The following is a 15,448-nucleotide window of genomic DNA, read 5'->3' on the forward strand; positions in this document are numbered from 1 at the left end:
TTCAAGTTATTGAATTTATACAAGTATGGACTCCGTCTGCGCTGGCGCCCGCCGACATACGCGCGGCGCCCCTTTAGAGCGCTTCCCAGTCAGTTCCACCACCAAAAAACACAAAAACCAGCCACTCTTAACAAAAAAACCACTCCAAACAAGCACAGCACGCGCGTCAGCAAACGCCATCACAGACGAAGTCTTCCATGTATGTTATATATTGTTGCCTAAATATATTTAAAAAAAGTCCTTATTCACTCACTCACACTCACACAGAAACACAAACAAACTTTATAATATTAGTGTGATTTGTAGGGCATGTTGGACTTCGACTACATATGCCGCCGCGCGGAGCCGTCTGTGGTGGCCATCGTATACCCCTTCACGGCTGACCATAAACAGAAGTACTACTTCGGGAACAAGGAAGTTTTTATACCGGGTAAGTTTTACTTCGTTTAGTTCAGTTAAGGAACTTGTAACAAAACGTCGAGTCACGTACACTGGTAGGCGTCAAATGTTACCTACATTTGACGCTAGGTGGTAGGCTTTGAAACTACTAGGTAGCTTTGATTTCTCGTCATCCGTATAGGATATTTGAGAGATGTCGATCCAGGATCAACACCGAGATTTTCCTCACTCTTGTACACTCTGGCAGTGGTCTTATATCCTAATTTAGCTCGATTCTAAATAGAGACAATTTTAGGATTTATCACCATATTACAAATGCGAAAGTGTGTTTGTTTGTTAATTTGTTCTTCATTCACTCGGCAACGGAGCAACGGATCGACGTGATTTTTTGCATGGGTATAGTTCAAGACCTGGAGAGTGACACAGGCTACTTTCTATCTCGGAAAATCAAAGAGTTTCCCCGGGATTTTTAAAACCTTAATTCAAGCGGACGGTCGCGGGCATCAGCTAGTTTTTATAATCCATACTAAATATTATAAATGCGAAAGTGTGTCTGTCTGTCTGTCTGTCTGTCTGTCTGTCTGTCTGTCTGCTACGCCAACCACTGGACTGATTTTAATAAAATTTGGTAGACTTGGGATACATTACGGGGAAGGACATTTTGTGAAAGACATGGACATGAAGCCGCGGGCATCCTCTATTAGAATATAAATTTTTCAGTGTTCAGCGACATGGACGTGGCGATGCGGAAGCACCAAGAAGCGACAGTGCTCGTCAACTTCGCGTCGCTCCGCTCCGCATACGACAGCACGATACAGGTACGAAAACTGACGTTTCTACCCGCGAAATTCAAATTTAATTTAGTTTTTTGCAATATGTAAACTTATACGACAAGGTAGGCTTATGGCATTTTAATTGCGCCAATGGCAGTATCATCCTCACTGGTTTATATATAAATCTTTACTTGAAAGGGTCCAGTTTAAGAAATTAGAGTATCGACTAATTTGTGAGTAACTCACGTCAAACTCATTAATATGCACCTTAACGAGACAAGATAAAGAATGTAAACAAATTATTGTGTACGAGAAGCAAGGGCTTAAAAATAGCTAAGATTGAGAAATAAGAGTTTACGTGGGAGAAATAGAGTCGTTTGTTAAAATTTAGAACAATTACTTTAAAGAAAATCTTTATTGACAACTTTTTGTAACAGGAGTCATTATTTATTTAAACGTCTTTGTGGAATGAGCCTACTGTACCTGTAAAGTTCTATTGAATATTCTCTAACTTAATCGATGGTATTTTGTGGTCCAGGCGATGCAGCATCCACAGATCAACACGATCGTCATCATAGCGGAGGGTATCCCTGAGAACATGACGCGCAAGATCATCAAACTTGCTGACGCGAGAGGGGTGAGTTTAAAGACCGTACATTACAGACGCGGCGCGTCGTCGCTTCGCGTCAAATACATACTCTACAGACCGTTTACTGTAACTTTATGTTGGTACCATTGCAAAACACAATAATAGCCCCTAAGTTATAAGGTATAAATCAAACAAAGCAATAGTGCCAACATAACGGCAACGGTCAAGTTTTTTTTTTTTTTTTCTTTAAATCTGGCTTTACTCTGATTAGCCAATGTCAAGTTTGTGATATTTTCAAGTTATTGAATTTATACAAGTATGGACTCCGTCTGCGCCGGCGCCCGCCGACATACGCGCGGCGCCCCTTTAGAGCGCTTCCCAGTCAGTTCCACCACCAAAAAACACCAACTAACACAAAAACCAGCCACTCTTAACAATAAAAAACACTCCAAACAAGCACAGCACGCGCGCCAGCAAACGCCATCGCAGACGAAGTCCAACGGTCAAGTTATTGTGAACTATCTGTATGCCGTCGCTGATCACCAGATAAAGTTTATCTGGTGATTTTGAAACAGGCCCTAAATCATATTTAAAAAAAACGATTTTTTTTTTCACTTAATAAACAATAAATCTGGACCAGATCAATGTGTTACAAACAGCAAATGGGTTTTTGAAAAAAAAAAATTAAATCATTAATTTATGAATCCTTTTTAAAACCTTTTTGTATATAGAATAGAATATATTTTTATTCAAATAAACTTTTACAAGTCAAAATAATTTACCACTGGTTTGTATATATTTTAGAAACCTTTTTTATACATTCAGGTAAACATAATCGGCCCAGCAACAGTGGGAGGTATCAAGCCTGGCTGCTTCAAGATCGGCAATACAGCGGGCATGATCGACAATATTGTGGACAGCAAGCTCTATCGGCCTGGCAGGTAAACTAAATAAACTTGGAGTAATAAAAATTAGTTTTAGGCTCAATTCACATTAATAGGGAAAACGATAGGGAGTATGTAATATTTCAGCAATCCCCTATTTAGAGGGCTCTCTCCGTCACTCGTTTCATACAATCGTAGTTCCAATTTCATTTGAATATTAAGCAACCAAAGTCCATGAAATTTTGCAGACATATTCTAGAAACTAATATCTATGTCTGTGGTTTTTCAGATTTCTGTTAAAATATTCGGTTTCAAAGTTACGCGGTCTTTAAAATTTACATACAAATCTTTGAGCCCCTGTAATTTTAAAACTACATATTTAAAAAAAAATTAAAACACCACAGACACAGATATTAGTTTCTAGAATATGTCTGCAAAATTTCATGGACTTTGGTTGCTTAATATTCAAATGAAATTGGAACTACGATTGTATGAAACGAGTGACGGAGAGAGCCCTGTTAACCAAGAGGGGCTTTCTGAAATATTACATAGCATATTGACAATCCACATAAAATACTTACTTACCCAAATGAAAAATTCGGGGGTTTTTCTTTCGCCCTATTCTATGTAGTATTTGGCGAGTCCGACTAGCACTTGACCGATTGAATTGAAACCGACCATTTGAACAATTTCTAAACTATTTATTTTATTTCCAGTGTAGCATACGTGTCCCGTTCGGGAGGTATGAGCAACGAGCTCAACAACGTGCTGTCAAAGGAAGCGGACGGCGTGTGCGAGGGAGTGGCCATCGGCGGCGACCGCTACCCGGGGACCACCTTTGTGGACCACTTACTGAGGTATCACCATGTAGTCCTTACCGCGACACATAGACACGTACTATCTGTCTGTATTTAATGTAGTGAACACAATATTAAATACAGAAAAGAAAAATCATAAGTTTCCGATCGCAAAATAAAGGAACAACTCAGGAGTCTTCCACTCTTGAGGTGACTCCACAGAAGACCAAAGATTTTCGAAACAAACCAGCGCCTAACTACAGTCTGAGGTACGAACAGACTCCTTCGTATGGAAATGTATGAAAAATATTTTGAGGAAAGCGGCTATGACGCGTGACACTTTGCGTACAATTTATCACGTTGCGTACAGTCACCTTTACAAAAATTTCGACGACATAATATACAGGGTGTTTGGTAATTAGTATATAATGACGACACGTACCCATGCTACTTTGATCTGATAAATACAATGCTGAAGTATAATGACGAAATAAAATTATAAAATTTCCATACAAAATTAAATTAAAAATATATGTCAAAGTTTTCATGACCCTAACGTGTCCTAACTCACTGAGATCGTTGGCCATCTTTAGATAGGCCAAGGCCAACGATCTCAGTGAGTAAGGGCACGTTAGGGCCATGAAAACTTGGATACAAAAAAATAAAAAAAATTGTATGGAAATTTTTATAATTTTATTTCGTCATAATACTTCAGCATTGTGTTAATCAGATCAAAGTAGCATGGGTACGTGTCGTCATTATATACTAATTACCAAACACCCTGTATATGGGATTATGGGAGCAGCTAGAGACGATAGTCATCCAACGATAAACTAACCGTTATGATATAGAACGCGCCCTTACATTCAATTGTGAACGAACTAACAACCATTTTATTTGCAGATACGAAGCCGACCCAAACGTCAAGATGGTGGTGCTTTTAGGTGAAGTGGGGGGAGTGGAAGAATACCACGTATGCAAGATGATGCGGGACCGAAAACTGACCAAGCCTTTAGTGGCTTGGTGCATTGGCACTTGCTCTGGTGAGTACGCTTTTTTATTTTTTGAAGAAAATATATAACACATATTATAGGTGTCCTTTCTATTTGTCATATTGAATTTCACAAAAATAATTAGGAAGGCTATCGTAGATTTCCAAATGAACTTTATATTGAATAATCAGGGGTAATAAGAGCTAGAAAACTCTTGAATACGACACCCATGTTTAAGAAAAATATGAAATATGATGGCCATTTTGGATTTGATTGGAAAAAAACACAAAAGTGACAAATTAGAAGTACAAATTAGCGGCCTTATCGTTTTAAATTCAATTTATTGTTGTGACAATGGGACTTGGGTGCTTATTTTATTATCTTATCTTATTTGGCGGAAGGGCCCTCCGACGTGGTGGTCGGAGACTTTGTTTAACTTGTAGGGCTCTGCTCTAGATAGATAGATAGATAGATAGAAGTCTTTATTGCACACAAAAACACATGTAAAGAAACACAACACAGAAAGAAGAAAAACAGAAAAAATAATTGTGTACAAAGGCGGCCTTATTGCTTCGAGGCCAAACCAGGCCTTTAGGCAGGCTAGTTTAGTTTTTCAGGCGGAAAGGCCTTGGGTGTTAGGCCGGGCTCACTTGTCGACAGTAGCTGGCTTTGCCTGCGTAGCACACGAGTTATCTGCTTGGAATGAACATCTATTTATTAATGTATTTGTTTCCAGACATGTTCACATCGGAAGTACAGTTCGGGCACGCGGGTTCGCTCGCGGGCTCGGCGCTAGAGAAGGCGGCCGCTAAGAACGCGGCGTTAGCGGCTCACGGCGCCGTGGTCCCTGACTCCTTTGACACGCTGGGGAATGCTATCAACAAGGTAACCTTAAGGCCATGCTTCTCCATATAGACACGCTTCTCTCTTCTTCTCTTCTGCGAAACTACTTTTTGGAGTCGCTTTTTAGGGAAACAAATATGAGGGCATACCTCAACCACTATTTCAAAAAGACGCTTTTTAGTCAAATAAATAATATGAGGGCATAACTCAACCATTACTTCAAAAAGACGCTTTTTAGTAAAAGAAATATTAGAGCACACCTTAACCACTATTTCGAAAACTACGTTTTGAAGTTAACCGCTTCTTAGTAAAAGCACAGTAGTATTGTTTTTTTTTTTTTATTAAAAACTAGCTGTTGCCTGCAACTTCAACCGCGTTTATTTAGGTTAGGAATCCTTTGATATTTAGGGATAAAAAGTAGCCTATGCCACTCTCCAGGTCTACTATACCCATGCAAAAATCACGTCAATCTGTTGCTCCTTTGCGGCGTGACTGAAGGACAAACCAACTTACGTTTGCATTTATAATACAGATAGTGATATTAATGGAGCTGCTGTTTTTGGTATTTATGTGAATACTGTTGACCAGGTGTACAAGAAGCTGGTATCAGAAGGCAAGATTATAGTGAAAGAAGAGGTCGAGCCGCCCAAGGTGCCCATGGACTACGACTGGGCAAGGGTGAGTGACTTTATCCACCTACAAAAGAGATGATGCCTACTATACCTTATCCGGGGAATGAAGTTAACATAGCGCTGTCTCTATCTAATCCCATACAAAAAGAGAGAGATAGCTATACTAACTTCATGCCGCGGATGAGTTAGTATAGCTCTCTCTCTCTCTGTTACGTGCCCATACAAATGAAAGAGATAGAGAGAGTGTTATAGCTTCATTCATAAAACTGTCAAACTGTGTCTGTCCTTTTCAAATTACATTAGTAAGAAGAGGATGCGAATACTCTAAAATTTAGTTGTGGTCAGAATCAGTACCATTGACTGATTGCTTATAAATAAGTACAGTTCTAAAGTGATATGTTTCTAACTACTCAGAAACTGGGTATCATCCGCAAGCCTGCTGCTTTCATCAGCACGATCTGTGACGAGCGAGGGCAGGAGCTGAGCTACTGCGGCGTGCCCATCAGCGGCGTACTGGAACGACAACTGGGCGTCGGCGGCACCATCAGCTTATTGTGGTGAGTGTTGTTAATCTGATGAGGGTTTACTTCAGATATGAGGGCATACCTCAACCACCACTGTCTAAAATATGAGGGCATAACTCAAACACCATTATCTAAAATATAATATGGCATATCTCAATCACCATTATGTCGCGCTTGGAATAAACACAATCAGTATTTGTGGTAAGATTTCTATCCGTAAAGCAGCTTTTATCAGCGCGATCTCTGTGACGAGTGAGGTGAAGGAAAACTAAAGAAGTAACCACTTCTTTAACTTCTTTAGTTCTTTAGAGCTTAGCCACACATTCTTAAGTTTGTATTTGTCTGTCCACAGGTTCCAAAGGGAATTGCCGGACTGGGCGAGCAAGTTCTTCGAGCTCGTGCTCATAGTGACAGCGGACCACGGGCCGGCGGTGTCCGGCGCTCACAATACCATGGTCACAGCGCGCGCGGGGAAGGACCTCATATCGTCTGTGGTCAGCGGGCTGCTGACTATTGTGAGTGGACACATAACAACGTCGCTAAGTAACTTATCGAGCTCGTGCTCATAGTGACAGCGGACCACGGGCCGGCGGTGTCCGGCGCTCACAACACCATGGTCACAGCGCGCGCGGGGAAGGACCTCATATCGTCTGTGGTCAACGGACTGCTGACTATTGTGAGTGGACACATAACAACGTCGCTAAGTAACTTATCGAGCTCGTGCTCATAGTGACAGCGGACCACGGGCCGGCGGTGTCCGGCGCTCACAACACCATGGTCACAGCGCGCGCGGGGAAGGACCTCATATCGTCTGTGGTCAACGGACTGCTGACTATTGTGAGTGGACACATAACAACGTCGCTAAGTAACTTATCGAGCTCGTGCTCATAGTGACAGCGGACCACGGGCCGGCGGTGTCCGGCGCTCACAACACCATGGTCACAGCGCGCGCGGGGAAGGACCTCATATCGTCTGTGGTCAACGGACTGCTGACTATTGTGAGTGGACACATAACAACGTCGCTAAGTAACTTATCGAGCTCGTGCTCATAGTGACAGCGGACCACGGGCCGGCGGTGTCCGGCGCTCACAACACCATGGTCACAGCGCGCGCGGGGAAGGACCTCATATCGTCTGTGGTCAACGGACTGCTGACTATTGTGAGTGGACACATAACAACGTCGCTAAGTAACTTATCGAGCTCGTGCTCATAGTGACAGCGGACCACGGGCCGGCGGTGTCCGGCGCTCACAATACCATGGTCACAGCGCGCGCGGGGAAGGACCTCATATCGTCTGTGGTCAGCGGGCTGCTGACTATTGTGAGTGGACACATAACAACGTCGCTAAGTAACTTATCGAGCTCGTGCTCATAGTGACAGCGGACCACGGGCCGGCGGTGTCCGGCGCTCACAACACCATGGTCACAGCGCGCGCGGGGAAGGACCTCATATCGTCTGTGGTCAACGGACTGCTGACTATTGTGAGTGGACACATAACAACGTCGCTAAGTAACTTATCGAGCTCGTGCTCATAGTGACAGCGGACCACGGGCCGGCGGTGTCCGGCGCTCACAATACCACGCAGCATTGTCTTCGAGTGACCTATTCACGTCAGACCTTTAGCGCCAGTCAGGTGTTTTATTTGGAATATATTGTGAACTTTTAAAAAATACTCTTTTTAAATATTTTTATCGTAGATTTTTATGGTATCAGTAATCATCAATACTATCACCTGTCTTCGTTTTTGCTAGCGTTCTGGTTAGATCCTGTATAATATAGGTGTGCGATGAAGATTTCTAAATAAAATAAATGAATAGTCATAAATGTCTTCAGGGCGACCGTTTCGGCGGCGCGCTGGACCGCGCGGCGTTGGACTTCTGCGCGGCATATGACAAAGGCCAGCACCCGCAGGAATTTGTCAACGAGAAGCGCGCTAAAGGAGAACTTATCATGGGCATCGGACACAGGTAAAAGCTTTAATTCTTTAGGGTCAGGGTCACTTCAAAAAAAGGAGAAGTAATGTAGTTCTAGAACAACATTTTTTGGAGTCGGTGCCAATGAGGTGCCAGTGTGGAGTCACAAACAATATAAGAGGTAATAAGAGTAGATGGTTCATGCGGCTAGTTGGCACCGGCTCCAAAAATGTTATTATAGAACTAAATCCTATTGTATACATTTTTTGACGTGACGTCTTATAATTCGATAAAGCCGGCTACACGCACGAAAAAACATGACTCATGCGGCGTTACCTCGCTCTGAGGCGTTCCATGTAAGGCTTGAAGTGCAAGCGAGAGCGCGGAACGAGCGACAAAGAAGCACAATCGGCCTTTGTTGTCACGTTCAACTATCGTCAGTAAACCGACTTTACAGACAACCAATTATTTTTTTCTACTAATATTCCCCTTTCCTCTCCAACTAAGCGTCAGGCTTGTGCTAGGAGTAGGTACGACAATAGTGCAACGGGCGTGGTTTGAACCGTCGACCTTTCGGTAATTAAAATATATTCGGTAATAAAAAATATTTTTTGTTTTTTAGTGTTTGTGGTTATTGAAGTTGTTTTTTTTTTTTAAATTGTATATGATAAATATACAAAAATAAAGTAAGAATTACAATGCACAGAGAGAATATATTTGACTGTATATCCAATTACTGGTCTGAATTTATCTAAACGTGTAATTGTAGGTTTACACTTTCGGGGTAACCTTAAGTGATAAATGATAATCCATCGGTTTCGAACATGTTTTACAATGAATTTAGGAGTTCTACCCCTATTTTTATGTAAATAGTATTTTAAATAAAATAACACACGTGTTTTATTCGACAGGGTGAAATCAATCAACAACCCAGACTCCCGCGTCCGAGAACTGAAAGCGTACGTGACGTCACGCTGGCCCGCGTGGCCGGTGACGCGGTACGCGCTGGACGTGGAAGCGATCACCACCAGGAAGAAGCCCAACCTGATCCTCAATGTCGACGGCATCGTGGCCGCGGCCATGGTGGACATGTTCCGACACTGCCAGCTGTTCACGCAGTGAGTACACACACGCACACACACACGCATGCACGCGTGCACATACACACATAAACACACGCACGCACGAGTACATAGACACACGCACGCACTCGCACCTACAGACGCACACATGCGCACACACACGCACACCACACACACATTAAGTTTACGTAATTAATTATTATCACCGTCTATCTATTAGTGGGCTGTATCTCGTAAACCGTAATAGGTAGAGAGTGGACATTTTCACAGAATGTGTATTTCTGGTTCTGTTATAATAACAAATAATAAAAATTCAAAAAGGCCGCCATGACAATAAAAAAAAGTTGAAAGTTCTTTTACGTTCGAAAGTACGGAACCCGTCGTGTGCGAGTCCGACGCGCACTTACCCAGTTTTTTTTTAAATAAAATCTATTCTTTTTATTTGGATAAAACTTAACTAACCGATGTATTTGTCAACAGGGAGGAAGGCAACAACTACATTGCGATGGGCTCCATCAACGCCCTCTTCGTCCTAGGCCGCACCATCGGCCTAGTGGGCCACTACCTCGACCAGAAGCGTCTCAAACAACCCCTCTACCGCCACCCCTGGGACGACATCACCTACATGTCACCCCATAACTGAACACCCCTCTAAAGTTGTTATACTAGTACGATAGATGGCGTTTATTGTTAAAAAAATTGTGACATGTACACTTCTAGTGACCTTTTCTTTTACACTTCTAACATTAACACTGACATTCATAGTTAAGATAGGGGCTTCTTTAGCCATTCAGATATCATGCGTCATTCAGAAAATCTACATTTTTTAAGCCTTGACTCGATTTATCTCGAAACTAAACTCGAAAATTCAAGTGATAATTTTTTTGTGACAACGCCATCTATCGAGCATTTTGGTCTAATTTAAAATCGTATTAGAAAATAATAATACAAATAAAATGTAATAGTTAAATCTTTAGTCTGGGAATTATTACTTGTAGTTTTTAATATATAATTGTAAGTAAATAATTGTTCTATTACTAATTTAATTATTAATGCCGACCGCTAAAAATGCGCAAAATATATTATATTTTATCTTATTTTGTTTAATTTTTTAATTTTATATTGTAACTTTTTGACAAACTCATATTATTTCGAGTTGATTAAGAAAAATAGGGATTGTTTGATAAAAAGGGAGAATTTGATATTGTTAAAATTCTATTGTGCACATTGTAAAACTGCTATCCTTGTCTGCGGAGAGCATTATGAAAGGGATAGCTTGACTTATTAATGTTAATTAACTATTGTTATTAGAGTTTGTGGACAATAGACTTTAGCTCCAAAAGTAATAAATAACAGGTAACATTTTTGCGTTATTTTTAGCGGTAGGCCGAGCGCAGATTATAAAGAATAAATGGACACAGATGATGGATATTGTTATCTATGGTTGAGTAATTCTATAGAAAGGTCACAAAACATATTGTAAGTAGTTTAGATGATAAGTTAATATAGTATACATTATATGACTCTGTTTTAACCGATGGATGTCCAGTGCTGGACAGGTCTGTGGTAGGGATGTCCACATTCCACAATGTTTTTTTTTTCACCCTGACAAAGTTTGAGGGATCTTAAAATGTTATAAAATAGTCTATTCATTTTGAAGGTGACTTTAACCGTTTAGACGCACAACGCCATAAATGCAAAACGTCAAAATAAGAATTGTGGCGTTTTGCGATAGTGAAAGATTACTTACGCAAAATACCAAACTAGCATAATGCCAAAAACGCAAATCGCCAAAATTGAAATGTCTGGAAATACCAAGCCCAAAATTTCATAGTTTAAGCAAGGTAATCTTAAATTTAAGATTACTTAACTTTACGGGTCTCTTCATTTTAAGGGTCTCTTAAATTTTAAGACCCTTATTATATTTTATAGTTTCTTAATTTATTTTTGTATTTTTTTTTTTTACTATCAGTGATTTGGCATTTGGTAGCTAAGCGCTTTGATGTTATGCATTTCGGGTTTATGGCATTTAAATGTGTACCGTTTTCGTCATTTGGCGTTTTGCGTTTTTAGCGTAGTGTCAAATTGTTATTTGACGTTTTACTTTCCTGTCGTAAGTTCTAAATGTGTTAGAAGTATAATAATTTATACTATATTAGCTATTCATTCAAAAATAGAGGGTTATGTTTCTACGCTATTAAGTACATATTGTTTTTTCAATAATAATAGGTAAGTAAGAAAACTTGACTCATTAGGTATTTTTATACAAAATGATGATAAATGCAAAAAAATATATAAATTATTAAATTGACATAATATTATAAACAAAGTAGTTTTTTTGAAATGTTTCCGCCCTTAACGAAACATATAACCTCCTTTGGGTGCACTTGGGTAAAAACGTTACTATTTTGATGTTAGACGGAAAAAAATGGTAAATGCACAAATATACCTACATATTATTGTAAGGTTATTTTTAAAAAGTTGATTTGAGTTGTCAAAAATAATATAAAATTATTAATTTAGCTGATGAAGGTAGTTTGGTAAAATCGATATTTCGCTCATTCGATGTCATACAATCTGTTACTAGGAGGCCAACAAGATTGAACTTGCATAAATACGGGTGTTTTGAAGGTTTTAGTTCAGTCTCCTTCTGAGATTCGGAGCGATATCGCATATTTTCGGTATTTGGATTGTGAACTGGATAATTAGATGTTGTGATAGCAATCACGCTCTAATTAAATTATTTATTTTGGCATTAGTTTGTTTAGATTAAAACTCTCGGATAACCTTGCACATTAAACTTGTGTTTTTTTGTGTTGGTTTTGGAGAGGACATTCCAATAATTCGATAAAAATATTTAAATAATACCTGCTTTTCTGAGTGACGCCAATAATTCAGAAGTGGGACGTGTCTCACGTTGTCTTAATTTCGCTTTGGTATCTTTTTGTAAACAACCCACATTTGATTAAAATTTTTATTAAGTTTGATTTGGTGATTAAAATTTTTAGTTTTTTTTTAATAATTTAGTCTTTTGTGAATTGGAAAGTAATTTGCAATGAGTGGTTCAGATTTTGTATACATCGAATGAGAAGTTAGTCGTTTGGATTTATTGTTGACTTGATATTAAAACTGAGAGTTCGGCAGTTCAGGGGTAGGTTTTAATGATTTGACGGAGGGCAGGATAGCCCATGATTTGGATTTGACTTAGGGCAAGGAAGCCCGCGGCTGACATGACAAGATTATTTAGAAACACGAGGGCGTGTTAAATTCAGGACGGCCGAACTGTAAGGTTATTTTTAAAAAGTTGATTTGAGTTGTCAAAAATAATATAAAATTATTAATTTAGCTGATGAAGGTAGTTTGGTAAAATCGATATTTCGCTCATTCGATGTCATACAATCTGTTACTAGGAGGCCAACAAGATTGAACTTGCATAAATACGGGTGTTTTGAAGGTTTTAGTTCAGTCTCCTTCTGAGATTCGGAGCGATATCGCATATTTTCGGTATTTGGATTGTGAACTGGATAATTAGATGTTGTGATAGCAATCACGCTCTAATTAAATTATTTATTTTGGCATTAGTTTGTTTAGATTAAAACTCTCGGATAACCTTGCACATTAAACTTGTGTTTTTTTGTGTTGGTTTTGGAGAGGACATTCCAATAATTCGATAAAAATATTTAAATAATACCTGCTTTTCTGAGTGACGCCAATATTATATTATAATAAATAGAAAATGCACCATATTTTAATAAAAATATACATACTATAAATGTTTAGAACACTATATGTGCGTGGTTAGAAATTATATACTATATGTAAGACTCGAGACACATTGACGCAGAGCGCAAAAAAGCGCAGTGACGCATTTTTAGTTCTGTATAATATACATAAGCAGAGAAACTGACGGAGTGTACATATACCTATAATGATACATACAGCTCAAACATTACCTCTGTACATGAAAGTTGCTCTTATAAATTGAATTAAGAAAGAATTTGCGGTAATTCAACCCGAGCGAAGCTGGATCTAGTCGCGTTGCTTCGCTTCGCGTCAATGTATCTCGAGCCTAATAGCAACGAAATTATAAAAAAATTGCTTTGTGCTAGTTATAACATTGTAAGGAAATTCTAGTTTCAATATTGTTTAAGTTATTAAAAAAAAACTTCAAAATCCCCTCTCGAATTGTGATAAGTAACTTATTAATATTTGCCTATAAAAAGTAATAAAGCTCATAGTTCAATTCATAATGGAGTACTACATACCACTTTTATAAGTTACGCGGATGTACCTGCGCAGAAATCTTATTTTTGCATGGCGCGAAAATATCTGAGCCAATCACAGCGTGCGTCGTTCCGCTATTAGTGTGGTTTTACAGCGACGCTTTCGCCAGCGCGGTTGGTAAGCATCGCAGGCCACGAGCTTTGCGTCTCTTGGATCGTTACATAGTCGCGCGGATGGCCCGCGCTTACCACCCGCGCGGGCGGTAAGCGTCACTGTAAAACCAGCCTTAGTTATTGCCTGCGCGCCATGTTTTGTTCGCGCGGAATATGAGCGAGATAGCATGAGTCTTTGTTGTGTTTGTGTTTAAAATCTTAATGTCAAGCATTAATATAAAAATTTAGACCATATTTCATTGGTATACATGCCATTGCCAATGCGACTTGTAAAAGTGGTAGAGTACTGTAAGATGAAGATAACTAATTGGAAATACTATACACAATGTAAGTTATTTTTTTTGTTTCCATACAAAGACATTATAAAAGTCCAGATAGGCAAGGCTCATACAGTTTTAAAATTCGAATGCTTGCGTGCGTGTTAATATACGGTGTATAACCAGAACGCTAGCAAAAACAAAGACAGGTCATAGTACTGATGATTACTGATAATATACCATTAAAAAAAACTACAAATCCAAAAAAAAGTTATAAGAATTCTTGTATTTTTTTAAAAATTCACAATATAATGCAAATGAAACATCTGACTGACGCTAGAGGTTAACGAACGTTCCGTTAATAGGTCACTGTCAATGTCAAAGTCAATGCCGCGTCGTAGGTGGGGCATTTACCCGAGTTTTGCTCGCTATACATTGCGGGTTGGAAAAATGCTAAATCACTAAAACTACAAGATAAGGCAAATGGTTATTGGCATTGGATTGTGCTAAGGTTGTGTAATAATGACGCTAAGTTTTTGCTAATGTTCTGGTTACACCTTGTAAATATTGGCGCGGGGTTTACGCACCTTAGGGCCGGCGCACATATGGCGGAGGCAGCGCAGAGCATTTTTCACAGTCAAAGTATTGTCAACATTGTCCTCATTGAAATAATATTTAAAAATCAATTGTGCATCCGTGCGGATACTCGCGCATCCGCTCGCAGTCCCGCGCGTGCTCGCGCATTCTCTGGTAGAAATTCGCGTTATGTGTCACGCGATTAGAAATCATCGCGGGCATGCTCTGCTCTACGCTCAGCCATATGTGCGCCGGCCCTTAGGACACCTTTGAGCTTGTTTCAAAAAATGGCGACCCGTTACCAGGGTTAATTCCATGACAATGTCTTCAGTGTGGCCACAATATAACACGTTATCACCCACTATTTAGTTGTATAAGCGAATAAATTGTTTAATTTATTTGTAATAATTGTGACAAAGCGGTTGGTTGGTAGGTATCTGTACATATTGGAATTTGTCAACTTATTTGAATACTTTAATATATATTTTTGTTTAATTTTTTCTTTTGTTTTATTTCATCAATTCCTAGTTGAGACATCTAATCTCCGAAAAGGTGAACGCACATTTATCCGAGTCTAACTAAACGAATTTTAGATTCTATAAACAGAATTCTAAAATTCGTTTCGTTCGGCTCGGATAAGTGTGCGTTCACCTTTATCCGAGCTGAAATCTCATGAAACCGCATATTTCCGCGGGTTTGGTCTGGTGGCTGGCTTCGGCCGTGGCTAGTTACCACCCTACCGGCAAAACCATGCCGCAAAGCGATTTAGCGTTCCACTGGTTGCCGTGTA

General features: G+C 39.6%; 1 protein-coding gene across 10 annotated transcripts in view; it reads left to right on the forward strand.

The window, feature by feature from the left end:
- Nucleotides 1-11,849, forward strand: part of LOC123878592 (ATP-citrate synthase) — a 48,002-nt gene extending 36,153 nt beyond the window's left edge. For all 10 annotated transcript variants that reach the window (XM_045925874.1, XM_045925870.1, XM_045925871.1 and 7 more), the window contains 13 exons: nt 307-430; nt 1,120-1,217; nt 1,711-1,809; nt 2,587-2,702; nt 3,362-3,502; nt 4,346-4,485; nt 5,171-5,319; nt 5,866-5,955; nt 6,324-6,466; nt 6,786-6,948; nt 8,267-8,400; nt 9,258-9,464; nt 9,909-11,849. In XM_045925874.1, the coding sequence (XP_045781830.1) occupies nt 307-430; nt 1,120-1,217; nt 1,711-1,809; nt 2,587-2,702; nt 3,362-3,502; nt 4,346-4,485; nt 5,171-5,319; nt 5,866-5,955; nt 6,324-6,466; nt 6,786-6,948; nt 8,267-8,400; nt 9,258-9,464; nt 9,909-10,071 (1,767 nt within the window). In that variant the 3' untranslated portion in view covers nt 10,072-11,849. The remainder of the gene's footprint in view (nt 1-306; nt 431-1,119; nt 1,218-1,710; nt 1,810-2,586; nt 2,703-3,361; nt 3,503-4,345; nt 4,486-5,170; nt 5,320-5,865; nt 5,956-6,323; nt 6,467-6,785; nt 6,949-8,266; nt 8,401-9,257; nt 9,465-9,908) is intronic.
- Nucleotides 11,850-15,448: the final 3,599 nt, after the last annotated feature.

This window comes from Maniola jurtina, chromosome 26, assembly GCF_905333055.1.
Source record: "Maniola jurtina chromosome 26, ilManJurt1.1, whole genome shotgun sequence".
Taxonomy (NCBI): Eukaryota; Metazoa; Arthropoda; class Insecta; order Lepidoptera; family Nymphalidae; genus Maniola; species Maniola jurtina.